The 15652-nt window shown below is 51.2% G+C and overlaps 1 protein-coding gene across 3 annotated transcripts in view; it reads right to left on the minus strand.

Moving 5' to 3' along the window:
* The window catches only part of DAAM1 (dishevelled associated activator of morphogenesis 1), a 189719-nt gene that overhangs the window by 9267 nt on the left and 164800 nt on the right, over positions 1-15652 (minus strand). For 2 of the 3 annotated variants that reach the window (XM_044436533.1, XM_044436534.1), the window contains exons 16-22: positions 15435-15464; positions 12744-12847; positions 6904-6988; positions 5381-5487; positions 2870-2958; positions 1538-1706; positions 410-517 (exon numbers count right to left, since the gene is read on the minus strand). In XM_044436533.1, the coding sequence (XP_044292468.1) occupies positions 410-517; positions 1538-1706; positions 2870-2958; positions 5381-5487; positions 6904-6988; positions 12744-12847; positions 15435-15464 (692 nt within the window). The remainder of the gene's footprint in view (positions 1-409; positions 518-1537; positions 1707-2869; positions 2959-5380; positions 5488-6903; positions 6989-12743; positions 12848-15434; positions 15465-15652) is intronic. The other variant, XM_044436535.1, reaches the window with a different exon arrangement.

Consider the following 15652-nt stretch of genomic DNA (forward strand, 5'->3'; position numbering starts at 1 on the left):
TATGATTCTATGCATTTGGTAAAATCAAAACTGCCAGTTTGAAGGTTCTGTGCAGCTACGGTGCCTCTTCCTTCTTAGTGAAGTTTTTTTTTGGGGGGGGCAGCAAAACATGGGAGGGTCCCACACAGAGGAGAGGTGCTGATGTGGGTCTTCCATCAGGTCCTTCGAAGGAGGTAAAGTGATGGAACGATCACCTGGGAATCGCCCTAACATCAAAGATAAGGGACATGAAAATAAGCCAGCCTGGCTGGTGGGTCAAGTTCCCAGAACCTCCCAGAAGCAACGCTGGCTCTTTTATTTATTTATCTACTATTTGTGGCTCGGAGAAGAGACAGGTTGTTGCTGGAGGGCTCATAAACGCAAGGAAATAAAGAACAGGAACACCAGCTGCCCTGAGAGAAGCACTTACTTCACTTTGGCGGCGGCAGGGACGTCTTTCAGCTCTTCGGGCAGGTTGAGAACTTTGGGGTACTTCTTTTCCACGATGGTGATGAGATAGTGCAACAGAGTAATGTTCCTGCGATAAAGACATGCCCCGCGGGGCACAGAGTCAGACCGGGAGCAACTCCTTTCCTGCATTCAGGAGCGAAAACTGCATGTTGCGGTGAAAGGGGAATCTCCAAATCAAGCAACAAGTTTCTGGAAAGTGGTTGTGAATCCATGGAAAGGGGTTTGTTGCACCGTGAAGCCAACGGTGCAGAGGAGAGGACAGTGTGACAGGGTCGGATCTTTTGTGAAACTTCTCCGTGCCGTGATGGAGAGACCGGAAGGCTAGTCGCTTGGCACTTTGAATGAGGAAGGACTTATGCTAGGGCGGGTATTGGGAAGTCAGCCCATTGCTGATTAAGCTGCTAAATGCACCCACCCCCCTCTTTTCAGCAAGACGGAGAGGGACAAAATTTGATACTTCCCCAGGAGCAACTATCTGTCACATGCACTGACATGAAAGACCTCAGCGTTAAACCTTTCTGGAGCCCCACCACGCCCACCCTTTAGCTCTGGCTGGAGGGGGGATTTGCATATGGAAAGGGGGGTGCAGACACCTGGGTTCTCCCCCCAGATCCGGCCAATGTCATGTCCCCACTGTTTTTGGTGGGGAGCCTGGATGTCAAGTACTCCCTGGATTTCACTGTGGCTGAAACAATACTGGTAAGTAATAACTGATATTATGTTGTAATGACTGATTTGGCCTTTTCTGTAAGTAATCTGAAGGACCACACGGCTAGAATGCATGAAATGAATCATTTGGGTTGTTTCTTGTAGTGATGTGCTTATTGCAATGGATCTATTAGTTTGCTTTCTTTTATTGCTGCAAACCACCCAGAGAGCTTTGGTTGTTGGGTGGCACAAACATGCAATAAATGAAATGATTCATACATCAGGCCGGGCTGCTTCTCGGAGCTGCTTCTGCCCTAGCAGGCTGCATTGCACAGTCTCGAGGACTAGAAGGTGGCTCATTCTGCATCCCGCTCCTCGGAAAGACGGCTGGCCCACCGCGACCCTCATCACGGCAGACTGGAAGGTGGAAGGGACTCACTTGTCGATACTGGACTTGGTGTCTGCGATCTTGTTCAGGCTGGATATTTTAAACCCGTATGCGTTTCCTCGCTGACCCTTGTTCATGTAGTTGCCAAAGGCCAGGACCACTTCCAGCAGCTGCTTCAGGCTTTTGCTCTGGAACACTTCCGTGGAAGCTGTGCGGATTGCTAGGCAGGGCAAAAGGAAGAGAACCCGTCAACCAAGCCACCTGGCCGCAGAACAGGCCTAGAAACACGGTCTCTTCCGATGGTAAACGGCAAAGAAATCTATGCATCCTAAAGGAGGCTATCTCAGGACTGCGCCACCAGCGCGAGGAGGAGACAACAGTGACTCCAAGAAAAATACGGGAATATGATGAGGGGAGGTCAAATAGAAACACAGAAACAGAGTGAGTCAGAAGGGACCTCCTGGGCCATCTAGTCTGACCCTGGCTCCAGCTGGCTCTGCTCACAACATGCCCACCATGGGCATGTCTAGCCTATCCTTGAACACCCTCACCAAGGGGGCCTCCACCACCTCCCGTGGAAGCCCTTTGAATAACAAGCTGGCCCTTTGAAAATGAACGAACTTAGACGTGAAGGTGAAAGGACTGCTCTAATTATTCATCAGTGCGATCAATAAAGGATTACAATACTTCATTTTTAAAAACTTGAGCTTGACTAGTCTTTACAACAGACAGATTTGTCATATGACCTTTTCCAGAAATAAAATATGCCAAATTCTTACAGCTCGGCTCTGTTGACCAGTTCGTGTTAGACCTCTTGTGTGCGGTAGGATGCTACCACTGGAAAAGGCAATTAAGTTCTCAAGATGTTCTGCATGACCCTCAGAAATAGTCAAGAGAAGAGCTGAGGATCCAAGGACACAGCCTGATCTCTACAACTTGTGCTGGTGGAGGATGGGTGGTGAGATGATGTGCTCCCCCTACCCATGTGCCTGTTTTGTTCAGAAATGTAAAAGAAAAAACACCTTGAACATCTTCTGGAATATCAGACTTAAACCATGCATTTTCCATGGTTCAAAGATAGGCTGGACATGCACATGGTGGGAATGTTGTGAGCGGAGCTGGCTGGAGCCAGGGGTAGACTAGATGGCCCGGGAGGCCCCTTCTGACTCGCTCTGTTTCTATGCTTCATTATTCAACTGCAAGGGCATTGTAATGTGGCAGGTTAACTTAAGACTGCCCTCTTCTCCCAAGCACCCAATGGCATTTAATGGCACTTGATGGGGATATTTACGTCGGCTGTCTCCTTCGCTCCCTTCCTTTTTCGATGTCTTTGTCTCACATGTTAGCAATCTTCACACAATCACAATAATTCTAAAAACTTACCGTCCACTTTGGGTTTAACTTCAGCCACCCTCTCAGCAAACTTCTTTTTAAAATACAAAGACTGCAGCCGCTGCTGGTAATGGTTTATTCTGTAAGAGAGTGCGGGGTGGGAAGGAGAGAACGCATGTCTATCCAGGGACTAGCGAAAGATCCAAAGGAAAAGAGTTGGCGATCAAATAGGCCTCTTGGGAGCCTTTTTTCTTTCCACCACATATAGCAGTGCCCAGGGTGACCTTACCCTAATTCAAAGTCCCAGGTAAACCAGCAGCAGAAAACATTTTGGAAAACCACACGCTGAAAATTCAGTGACACTCACAACCTTGTGCAACCAGGTAAGCCTTCAAATCAACCGTGGGGGAAACTGTGGCCTTCCGGATGTTGCTGGGCTACAGCAACATCAGCCCTCACCGTTGGCTAGGCTGCCTCGGTTGGATGGGACTTGGAGTGCACCAAAAACGGGGGGGGGGGCAGTTGTTGCCTGTTCTTGTTTTACACAGTGTTGGCATGCCATCAGGATAGAATCCAGGTACAATAAAGACCACAGATGGTCCTTAAATGAACCATCTTAGTACATTCACTAAGGAGTCCATTCACTAAGATGTTTCCAAATATGTCAAATTCTTTGTCCACTCCTTCAGTGTGAAATTGCTTCCTTCCCAGACTTCCTGTGGATTTCCTACAATTTTACTTTCCATATTACTTTGTTCCCTGGAGGCCCCTTCCAAATCAGCCAATGCAATTTAGTCTAGTCTGAAAACCAGGGGCAGGCGAACATGACCATTTCCATCGTCAGCGTGAAAAGCAGGGGCAACACTGCTGCTCTTTAGAACAGCCAAGATGGCTGGGTTCGGACAACAAGGGCGGAGTGTGGGTTGTTGCTGAAACATAGGTTCTCATGCTGCCTCAACTGTGCCATGTGCAGGAGACAGAGTACCTAGAGGAGAGCCTTCTCTGCGGTGGCACCCCAACTATGGAATGCGCTCCCCAGAGAGGTCTGCCTGGCGCTGTCATTATATGTTTTTCGGCACCAGGTCAAGACCTTTTTATTTAATCAATATTTTAATATGTTTTAATGGGAACTGGGTTTTTATTGTTTGTATTTTATTAATTAGCAGCCAGAGTGGAATTGTCAATTTATCTATTTTATCTTGACCTGTGTTGCAAGCCGTCCAGAGATGCAAGTAATGGATGGCATACAAATTTTATTTATTTATTTATGAATGAATGAATGAATGTGCAGGGAATGGGCTGGACAGTTCCTACCGGCGTGTTTTCCAAGGTCAGCGTTGTGCTGACGCTTCTGGTGAGGATGGTGACGGCTGCAAGATGGCGGAAGCATTGGAACTGCGGAGGCGGAGGAGGGTGGGGCTCTCCCAAGGGCACCACCCCCAGATTCTCAGGCAAGCCATGGGGAACAGGCAGGGTTCAGAAGGGAAGGGAGGGGACAAAGGAGAAGTGGAAGGCAAACCTGTATCCTGCCTGGTCCCGGACTCCATGATACAGCGTCGGGATAAATGAGCTCCTCAGTTAGAGGGCCAGTGTAGATCTCCAAAGCGGGTCCTTCTCAAGATGGACCCACCCAGAGGATGAAGCCCAAAATTACTGAAAAGGAGAGTTTTTGGAAGCAGTTGCTAGTTTGGACTCAACTAAGCACTCTGTCCATGCAGAGAGACTAGTCTTTCCAGTGCTGTAGCTTGTTAGCTGAAGAGTATTCTGTAAAGAGCCTATCAGCTGTTTGGGAAGCTTGAACCAGACAAGGGGAACCCAAGCTCCCAAGACTATGCTGACAAACCATGATTTGTTAACCGCAAACAACCCATGGAGAGAACCCATGCTGCGAACTGCCAAGTGTTCATTGTGGTTTGTTAGCTTGCCTGTGAAAGCTGGACCATAAGGAAGGCTGAGCGCCAAAGGATTGAGGCCTTTGAATTGTGGTGCTGGTGGAGACTCCTGCGAGTCCCTTGGACCGCAAGGCGATCAAACCGGTCAGTCCTAGAGGAGATCAACCTTGGCTGCTCTTTAGAAGGCCAGATCCTGAAGATGAAACTCAAATAATTTGGCCACCTAATGAGAAGGAAGGACTCCCTGGAGAAGAGCCTAATGCTGGGAACAATGGATGGCAAAAGAAGGAGGGGACGGCAGAGGATGAGGTGGCTGGATGGAGTCACTGAAGCAGTTGGTGTGAGCTTAAGAGGACTCCAGGGGATGGTGGAGGACAGGAAGGCCTGGAGGAATGTTGTCTATGGGGTCGCAATGGGTGGGCACGACTTCATGACTAACAACAACAGCAACTTCTTGCCTGGGTTCAGACAACGCCATAACCCATCTTTCAGCCAGAGCCAATGGTTCAGTAATAATTCCTGCTCAGCCCACGAGTGTCCGTCATCCTCTCGTCTGAACCCAGCCAACCTGTGCCGCAGCAGTATGCGGGCTACCCGACAGCCCGGGGGCTACTGCCGGCTGCAGCCACTCTCCTTGGAATGCCCCAGGTGGCACGCTCAGGTAAATCACCTGCTCATCTCGAAGAGGAACCTATCGGCCTTGGCCATCCGGTCCAGCTCATGCTTGTGTTCTTCCAGAAGGTCAATATCAGCTTTTTCAGGGACGAATTTTAAAAGCTAAAATGAGAGGAAAACAGACAAGTTAGAAACACTGGCGCCTTCTGAGAGTTCCTTCTCCCAATGGAAGCATGGGGAAATTTACCTGAGAAGCCAGTTCAAAATCCTCCCCCAGTCTGGGGCCATCTAGGTGTCCTGGACTGCAGTGCCCACTATCCCCAGCCAGCATGATAGGAACTGCAGCCCAGCACATCTGAAGGCCACCAAACTGGAGCAGGGCACCCTCGGACCTGGGAGCTGGCATCGTGTGCCTCTCTACTACACAAATCCTATTTTCTCTCCATAGTTCCTCTAAAAGGGTTCTGCTACTATCAAGCACCCCTGTGACAACTAGGAGTAGTGACACATTTTGCAGGAAATGCCGACAAGGCACAGTCTGGGTCACCGGATTCCAAATGAGTTCTATGTAGAGAAGACCTATTGCAATTCCATTACTAAGTAGGATTAGCACTGGGCACAACCCAGCATTTGTCCTCAGTCTCCGAAGGTGTGTACTTTACCTGTGCCAAGACAAACTGAGTCACCCTGGGGTGTGACGGTACTTCCTTAGCATTCCTCCTCCACAGGAGTGACTCCTCTAGTGTGGTGACAGAACCGCCCCTCCCCCCACCCCCGGATGCAGCCCCAGTTTCTGGACTGGCTCACAGCAAGAAGGGGCAGCTGAACCTAGGAGGAATAGGGCTCTTTGGTTTCCTCCCACACCCTGCAAAAGCACCCCCACCCCCATATTCCTTTAGAGGAGCTGCACCTACAGTGCAGACCATTTGGAATGGCCTGAGACACCATGCTGATAAAAATTCTCCTTTTCAAATATCCCAGGTCTCTGGAGGGGTAACCCCACTGCAAAGATCGGAATCCCCCATCACGGGGCCTGTTAGCATCCTTCGCAGGGAGGGAGGGGCGCTGGCAGCGTCTTCGCCTCCTCATCCTCGCACCATGAATTTTGCTGGATGGGCTTCTTTGCTTGTCTAGCAAGATTTTTTTGGGGGGGGGAGGGGGAACAGTGATACCAGAGAGGCTTTCGAATCTGGTTTCTCTAGGTTGTTCCCCTCCCCGCCCACTGCCCAGATTCCAGTCTGCTTCATCATGGCCCAAAGCCTGAGGTCCTGGCAAGCAGACCCTGTGCTCACGAGGAATCGAGTCCTGTGTGAAAGACGCACGAGTGGCGTCCCTCGTCCGGGTCACGTGCAGCAGCCTTCGTGTGTGTTGCGTGCGACACAGACGAAGGTTCCCTGAGCGCTCACGGTCTTCCCCTCGGTGGGAGCCTGCGAGTGCCACGGAAACCAGATTCCTTGCAGCTCCATTCCTGCAACTCCTTCCCTCCAAAGGTGGCGCTCTTTGCATCTCAGACTGATGAACCCTCAGGTGCCATCCTGGGACTATTGAACTGTTTCCTCTGGCAGCCGTCTGGCTCACCTGCTCAAGCATGTCCTTCGGCAGGTCCTCCTGCTCATCCATCGTTAAAATCGCGCGTTTGATTTCATCATTCGATAATTTCAGCCTGGAAAAGAAATAACCGAAAATGGTTACATCCGCACAGTATCAAGCCAACTACCCAACAGCCCAGTGGCCAGTTCTAGATTTAAATCTGGGGAAGGGCAGACAATTCATAGCCGTTTATTGCAGACAAGAAGCATAGAAACAGAGCGAGTCAGAAGGGGCCTCCTGGGCCATCTAGTCTGACCCCCGGCTCCAGCTGGCTCCACTCATGACATGCCTACCATGTGCATGTCCAGTCTATCCTTAAATGCATTCACCATTGGGGCTTCAACCACCTCCCGTGGAAGCCCATTCCATGCCCTAGGGGTCCTAACTATCAGGAAGTACTTCCTGGCATCCACCCTAAATCTTGATTCCCTGAGGTTTTCTCCATTGGAATGCATCCTGCCCTCCACTGCAGAGGAAAAAGGTCATGACACCTCTGCATGGCACCCCCTCATGTACCTGCATGTTGCTACCAGGTTCCCTCTGAGTCTCCTCTTCTCCAGGCTGGAAAGATGCAGCTCCCTCATTCTCTCCTCATATGGCTTTCCCTACAAATCAGCCACCATCCAAGTGGCCCTTCGCTGCCCCGATTTCAACCTGGCTACATCCCTCTTGTACTGAGGGGCCCAGAACTGAACATAATACTCCAGTTCTGGGTGCACCAGACTTGTATATAGTGTACGCTTGTCACCGTCTGCCATCCCGATGAGTCCCCACTATTGGTGACCCTCTGCTTTCGGTCCGTCAGCCATGCCCTACTCCATCGGACAGTGCATCGCAGGGACCTCCTGGAACGGCTTCTCCTCTTGCAACTGTTTCAGTGTCTGCGGGTGAACACAGTAAAGCTCATTCAAATACTGAATACTGCTGAAAGAAAACGATGGCAGGACTGATTGTGACCAGTGCCTTCCTGGACAGCCGCAACCAGCAGGAAAGCTTTTCTTCTCGCTGCAAGGCAGCTTCTGCGCTGACTTCCCCTGAAGGCTCATGGCAAAACTGAACCTCGCCTCAAATGTACAAAGCTGCTTTTCAATAAGCTCTCTGCAGGGGTAAGGGGTGTTTGTGTGTGTACTTTTAATTATGAAAATGTTTCAGATAAGAAGAGGATGAGTGCGGGGTGTGCGAAGAAACTGCCGTCTAGACCTTAACGAACAGCCGACACGAAACGCGGCACAAATGTGCCCTTAGAGAGTTCTTGAATGTGCGTCTCTGAGTGTGTGGAGAGGCGTGAGTCATCTCCCAGGGCCAAAATAGCATAGCCTCTTCTCTGACAATGCGATGGGAAGCAGGCCAGCAAAAGCTATAAGCCTGTCCAGAAAAACCACAATAATTATCTTTCCTGGCAGCCGCGGCGGTGCACATCCCGTCCCAGGGTGGAACTGGGTCACGGGATTGGCTGTCGCGAGGGTTTAAGCCCTGGAACTTGCCAATGGGACGTGACAGCCCAGCACGTTGATGGACGTGGGCAGCTTTAATGAGACAGACCGAGCCCTGTGGGGGACAGGCGGGAGGAACCAGGCACGAGCAGAGGCGGGGGTCACGCTTTTGGCCTGGGAACCCTCCTCCTCCAACTCCAGCCAAGTCAGTCCGCCCAGAGATGCGCCTGACAAAGGGCAGGCACACCCCGCAACTCACACGTGGGGTACAAAGCCCAAGCAGGGGATGAGGCCGTGGCAGGGTCTGGGCCTCATTTAGCTCATGCACTAGGCCTGGCTTTCCCTGACAGTCTTTCCATCTGTGGCACCATCCCCTCGGTTAGGCGTTCTGCCCACCTGGTGGGAGACAGGGAGAAGGAAAGCCCACCATGAATTTTCACTGGCCAGGAGGAGAACATCCAATGCATCAAGGAGCTCGTTTCCATGGAGCCGATGCAGCAAGATGGCTTCCACTGCATGTCTGTTCGGAGGCTCAAGATTTTTCGGAACTGTACTCTGTGTGGCCCTGGGTGGGAGCTCCCTTGGAGCAAATCTGGACTTCCAACCTAACCAATAAACCTTCCCCCTAGACGGATTTATCCAAGTCTAAGACATAGGAATGTGTGGCTGTGAAAGCTGGACCATAAGGAAGGCTGAGCGCCAAAGAATTGAGGCCTTTGCATTGTGGTGCTGGAGGAGACTCCTGCGAGTCCCTTGGACCGCAAGGCGATCAAACCGGTCAGTCCTAGAGGAGATCAACCCTGACTGCTCTTTAGAAGGCCAGATCCTGAAGATGAAACTCAAATACTTTGGCCACCTAATGAGAAGGAAGGACTCCCTGGAGAAGAGCCTGATGCTGGGAACAATTGATGGCAAAAGGAGAAGGGGACGGCAGAGGATGAGGTGGCTGGATGGAGTCACTGGGGCAGTGGGCGTGAGCTTAAGTGGACTCCGGGGGATGGTGGAGGACAGGGAGGCCTGGAGGAGTGTTGTCCATGGGGTCGCGATGGGTCAGATATGACTTCGTGACAAACAACAATAGAACAAGACATAGGAATGTATGGCTGTGAAAGCTGAACCATAAGGAAGGTGGAGTGCCGAGGAACTGGGGCCTTTGAACTGAGGTCTTCGAATGATGTCCATAGGGTCATGATGTGTTGGGCACAACTTTGCGACTAACAACAAACAAGACATAGAAAACCAAAGCCACCCTGGGGGAATGGGCTGGCCATGCTTAGGGGTGCTGTTTCATGTGCTGGGAAGGCTGCGGGGGGGGGGGGGGGGGAATCAGAAGCACCCCAAGACTGACAGCCAGGCCTTGGACATACCTGAGCTTTATTTGAAAAGAAACAATGGCACTGGCTGAAATTACTTTTTATACTGAATCACAGCAGATGCTCTTGCGGGATATTGGTGCAAGGAGTGAGACACAGGCCGAGGGGAAGAACATCCCCGTTGCCATGTCTAAGGCATAGTCCTGGCTATTTTCCTGGCTGCTCCAGGGCAAGTCCAACCCTATAAGCCCCACAGGATCTCTTAGGTCGGATGGCTTGAACAGGAGTGCAAAGGCACAGCTGGGAGCACCCACAGCTCAGAGCCAGGCGGGTAGCAGAATGGGGGGCACGGCAGACTCTCAGGGCGCCTTGTTGGTCCTGCCAGGGGCGTGTATTCCTGGGTGGTGGTGGGAGCACTGAGGACTGAGCATCGTTCGCAGTGACCCCAGGACCCAGGCGCTCTCATCTCCTGGAGCCCTGTCCCAGTCTGCCACAAGCCTTCTGGCACAGAGCAGGGAAGATGCTGCCACACTGGTGGAATTCCAGCAGCCGAGAAAAGGCTTAACATTGGACGGCATGAGGGGAGATGGACATGGTGGGTGGGGCAGGTTGGCTGTAAAGCACAGCCTGAAGTCTGTCCCATGTCAGCAGACCCTGCTGCTTTTCGGCACTCCTGTGAGAAGGGAGCTGTAGGATCAGACCAAAGGGCTGGCTAGTCCAGGACTGGGGTAGCCATGGGGACAAGCAGGTGCCTTGGAATGCCACGCACGGGGCCCGGTGGCCACTGCACACCTGCGGTTCTCCTTCGGCAACTGGCATCCCGAGGCCGGCTGCCTCCCATCCGGAAGGCTGCGTGTGTTCGGCCTGAGCAGTCCTCCCCACGGGGTCCCGCTTAAAACCAAAAGGGGCAGAGGACCTGCCCCTGGTGGAAGGAGCAGGTACGCTTAAGGCTGATGGCTCGGACACAGACCTCAAATGCAAAAGCCTTATATGGCCATGCTGCGATCAGAGGACAGGGATGGGGGAAAGGGGTGGAGAAGCCAAAACGTTTGCTAGCAGGAGAAGGGATCTCACATGAGCTCATGGTGCAATCATTTTCTCCCAGAGCCAGGCCTGAAGAGATAAATGATCCGGCAAGACAAAACCTTTCTCTGCTGCATGCCAGACAATATCTGGCTTATTTCAGAAACATGTAGGACAGCCTCCCGCAGCCCATCACCCTCCAAATGTGCTGAGACCACGGTTCCCATCGTCTCCGACCACCAGGACCTGTGGAAATGAAGGGGTTCGTAGGCCACTGCATGTGGACAGTGTCAGTCTGGGGGTGCTTTTGGTGCATGGAGGCCTTTCATTAGCTCATGCGGACAAGAAATACGGATGTAAAGTCATTTTTAAACTTAGCACTGTGAGTATGGTACATAGCCCTCCTTGGCCAGAGGGCTGCAGACCTCTTTCTTTTGGTATGTGTGCCATTGGCATTGAAGGATAATCTCACAACAGTCCTAACAGGGAGGCTAAGCTGAGAGAAAGCCACTGGGAGGGGGGACCTCAGCATCCTGTACCCTCTCCCAGGCATCTTCACTGCACTTCCTGTTCCAGGCTCCTTCACGGTCCTTCAAAGAAGCACTGGGGGCACATGTGCCCCATAGTTTGACATGAAGCAGCAATGCAGCAAGGTGGACCTAAGGAGAGTCGTGCCTCATCGGACAAAAAGCCTCTCTCTTGAGCATCTGGTGCCCAGAAGGCAAGAAGATGTGTACAAGAGGCAACAAGCAGGACGTGGGAGAAAGAGCACCCCTGCACCCATGTTCCCCAGCAATTGGTGCACACAAATGCCCATCATAAGCAGAGCTGGCTGGAGCCGGAGGTCAGACTAGATGGCTTGGGAGGCCCCTTCTGACTCGCTTAGCTTCTATGTTTCTATCACCGATACTGGAAATGGCCATCGAAACCTGATTTTACTGGCACATGCCTTCTCCGTGTCCTCATCTAACTCATGCTTGAAGCCACCCCTGTTCAAAGAATCAACTCATTCTTGTGGTGGCCGATTCCACCATGCAGCCAAGCACTGCGCAGAGAGGCCGAACCATGGTCGTGTTCTGCAGCTATGTATTTTCCCTGTTTGACCCAGCTTCTAGCCTGACGAGAAAGGCTTTTCTTTCTACCCTCTTTCTCCACACCATGCATCAATTCCTGTGCCTCTTCCATCTCGTCTTTAGTCACCTTTTATACCTGCTTAGCACCCCAAATGGAAACGTTCCTCATATGGGTTGCTCCATCCCTTTGATCATTTGGGTTGCTCTTCCCTGCACCGTTCCTAGCTCTACGACCAAACCTTTCAAGGTGCCATCGCCAGAACCGGGATGTGAAGTCCCAGCTGCATCTCTTGCACTCACAGGACTTCTTCCCTGCCCTGGCCGGGAAGCGAGGCAAGCCAAGATCAAGTCCGTGAAAGCTCGGGAGCCCCAGCCGACCCCTTCTTTGTGCAAAGCAGGCTAAACAAGCAACTGAGCAAAGCACTGTGTGGTGGCCCGGAGGATTGGCAGATTTATTCTTTGGTTCTTTCCACAATGACCCACACAGGTGGAATCCAGCTTTCTCACAGCCCTCGTGCGCTTTTGCAGCACCAGGCTGTGCACAACAACTCCAGAATGTATCTCCTGGCGAGTCCTGCCTGCTCAGCTCCCGGAAGCACATACAGGTGTTTTGACAAAAGGTACACTGCACAGTCCCTGTGAGGAATGAGGCAGTGCTGCCTCTTGAGGCTGGCATGGTCTGACCTATCGCAGCTTGTTGTCCCACGACACCAGCCCTGTCAGACCTGGTGCACCTGCCCCTCAGCTTCCATCCGCACTAGGCATCGCTGCCAGCGGTCAGGGGTTATCGGCAATTAGGGCCAATATATCTGGAGAGCACCAAGGAGGAGAAGATTTATCCACATCTCTGTGAATGCCTTGGGCCATGCAAGCGGAAAAGCCAAGAGAGCTGGGCATGCATGCACTCCGTCAAAGTGCCTCGGAATATATCAGAGGACCTCCTGGGGAAAAGCTGCAACGCGGGGAGGGAAATGCAGCAGTGGTACCTTGAGAGGAGAATATTGCAGTTCTGAGCCCTCCGGCCATCGATCACGGAAAGCTCCTTGACTTTATGCCGGGAACTCAGCGTGTCGTCAAGAGCGTCTTCTTTCTGCAAGAAGGCATGTAAAGAATCCGTTATAGGCCGACCCACGTTGACTCTTTTGAGTGTCTGGCCGAGGCCAACACCCTCAAGAATCTCTACTGAGATTGACAATGACCATCCAGTCAGCCACTGCAAGATAATCAGCTGCTTCCTCAACCGAAATGCAGGGAACAGGTTGGAGCAGGGAAGAGAGCAGTTGGTAGCAAATGCATAAATATTTATCCAGGTGGAAAGATTTAAGAACTCACAAGTGAGGAACAAGGGTGAAGCAAGGGCATTTCTAGCACATGCGAACTGCAATATTCTGCACACAATAGACGAGCAAGCTGAGTTACCCCCAGCATTTCAAAGCTATACGCTGCTCTGTAGGGGGAAGAAACTGATCTCAGCAGCAGAACCTATGCTGCCCACTGAAGAACCGGCTTCAGTCCCAGGAACTGGGCAGGCAACTGAAATTAGCCTGGCTGGGAGAGAGATCCGCTTGCCGTTTAATTACTGTCATCATGTGCTGCCTGATAGCCGAAACTCGGGGAGACAAGATGAAAGAGAGATTTGGCTATAGACAGGTAATAAATAATCCAAACAAATGCAATAGAATTAGTACCAGAACACATTAAAATAGAACACGTTCATAACAACTTAAATAATCTAAATAACAATTAAACAACGATTTGTTAATACTAATTATGGGTATCTTTATTAGTCGTTTCATTATTACTTGTAATAATTAATGTCTGATCATTGAATGATTAAACAGGAATGATTTAAAATGGATTTAAGAAGAGAGTGACACACGGACGCTTAGAGTGATCCTGTGGCCCGAGCAGCGTCTCCAGGGCCACAGGCATTTTGGGGGGCCCAGCTCTGGAGCAGGCAGGCACCCCCCACTGGGGCTGGGATTCCATCTTCGGACCTTGCAGCCCGTGTGGAGCGAACGGCACCAGCTGCTTCTCCCAGAAGGCCTCAGAGAACGGGCTCAGGGTGCTCCAGGGGAGACCGCCGCGGCCAAGATGGCAGGAGGAGGTGGCCATGACCCTTGCCTCTGCTCTCCGCTTGCCCTGCAAAGGGGGCCTGCGGCCTCCGAATGCAGAGGCGACAGCCACGCCCGTGGGCCTGCATGCAGAACAGGACACTGGCTTGGACTCCAGCATCACAGCACGAGGTATCAGCCTCGCTGGACCAATATCCCGAGCAGTTCCGTGTTCGAAAGGATGGGGTAAAGCATTTGTCTTATCCCCAGTCAGAGCATGGGCTGATGCTCTCTGAGTCCAACCTGTGTGGGCTGGTCCAGGGTCGTTCCCTCTGCCTGGGCACAGCTTTCCCAGGTCTCCTGCCCCGCCACTGAGCTGCTCCCGGCTATGGTCACGTCTCTCTCCGGACTTCAGCAGCAAGGCACAGTGCGCTCATGGAGAGCCGGAGGCGGAGGGTGGGCAGCTGCCCACCCAGAGTGGTCCCAGGGACGGGAGCACGTGCATTGCGTGAGGGCTCCCCCAGGCTGATCTTGCCCTGGCTGTGGCGCTCAGCACCACAAGGCTCATCACAGAGGGGGACTGCGTCGCTCTTAAGGAGGTGGCAGAAATCTGCCAACGGCGCCCAACGCTGAAATCGGGCGGCAAGTTCTGTATGGACCAGGCTTCTCCCCGTCACGCCAACTTGCGGACGGGTTTTTAATTTGGGGGACTTTGCTCCTGTGTGTGTGCGCGCACCCGTTTGCAAATAGAAATGCCATTCTAGTACATGAAAATCCACTTCCATCCACGTGTGGAGGAACAAAAGATTCCTGACACTCTGCAAAGCACAAGTGGAACAGATTTCACGAAATCTTACACCCCTAAGACCAACCTATCTGGAGGGCACCAGGCTGGGGAAGGTTGAAGCTCGATGCACAACAGTGTGATTTCATATTGATCTAGAATAAGCAACAAGATCTTTAGCTACAGGCATGAACAAAATGTTTGGGATGTCCCCCCACCCCCATCTGTTTCAAAGCTGCAGGTAAACACAGAGAAATGAAATAATTAAATCCATCAGTATTTCAGAAATACTGATACAACCATGAGCCATCAGGTGCCTTAGAACCTTTGGTGGTACCCCTGAAAATGGAAAAGGTCTTAGTCAATTAAAGAGGTGATTTCTACCACCTGCTTTCAAGCCCCTGAGAGATGCATGGACCATCTACAAAAAATCAGCCAAATGAAAACAGAACACATGCAAACATCATACGGGCAGAGGCAAACATTAAATCATGGTTAACCAAGAAACCTAGATTGACCCTAGGCCTTCACAGTTCTGGATGGGAGACAAACTATGTTCTTGTATCTTTTGCTGTCAAGTCATTGCTGTGTGGGCCCAATAAATTATTTTAAATAACAGGTTCTTCAGTTCTTTCAGACACACCAGGTTATGTTAACATTTTTAACAGATAGATACAGAAATCAGTTTAGGAGATTTAAATTTGGAAACATTAGAATCCATTAGCATTGCCTAGTCCTCTGTCCTTTTGAAAACTAATACACAATTTTTTTGGTCCACTGAATACAGCAGCACAACCACTCACGCTTTCCATGGAAGATTTAGGCAGAAGCGCACTTACCTGTCTGGAGTTACTGTTCCCAAAGAAGTCCTACAGCCAGAGCAGAAGCATGGGAATAGGCGGGAAAAAAGCGTGCAGTTCAGTGGTCACAGCAAAAAGAACAACCACAACACAAACAAACAAAAAGAGACGAGTCAAAGCACATTGGAAAGGAGATATAATTCCGTGGTGTTTTTTTTTTTTTTCTTCAAAAAAATATATCCACAGTGCTTTGGATA

The sequence above is a fragment of the Varanus komodoensis genome, unplaced genomic scaffold (assembly GCF_004798865.1).
Source record: "Varanus komodoensis strain SLA01 unplaced genomic scaffold, ASM479886v1 scaffold3, whole genome shotgun sequence".
NCBI classification, from domain to species: domain Eukaryota; kingdom Metazoa; phylum Chordata; class Lepidosauria; order Squamata; family Varanidae; genus Varanus; species Varanus komodoensis.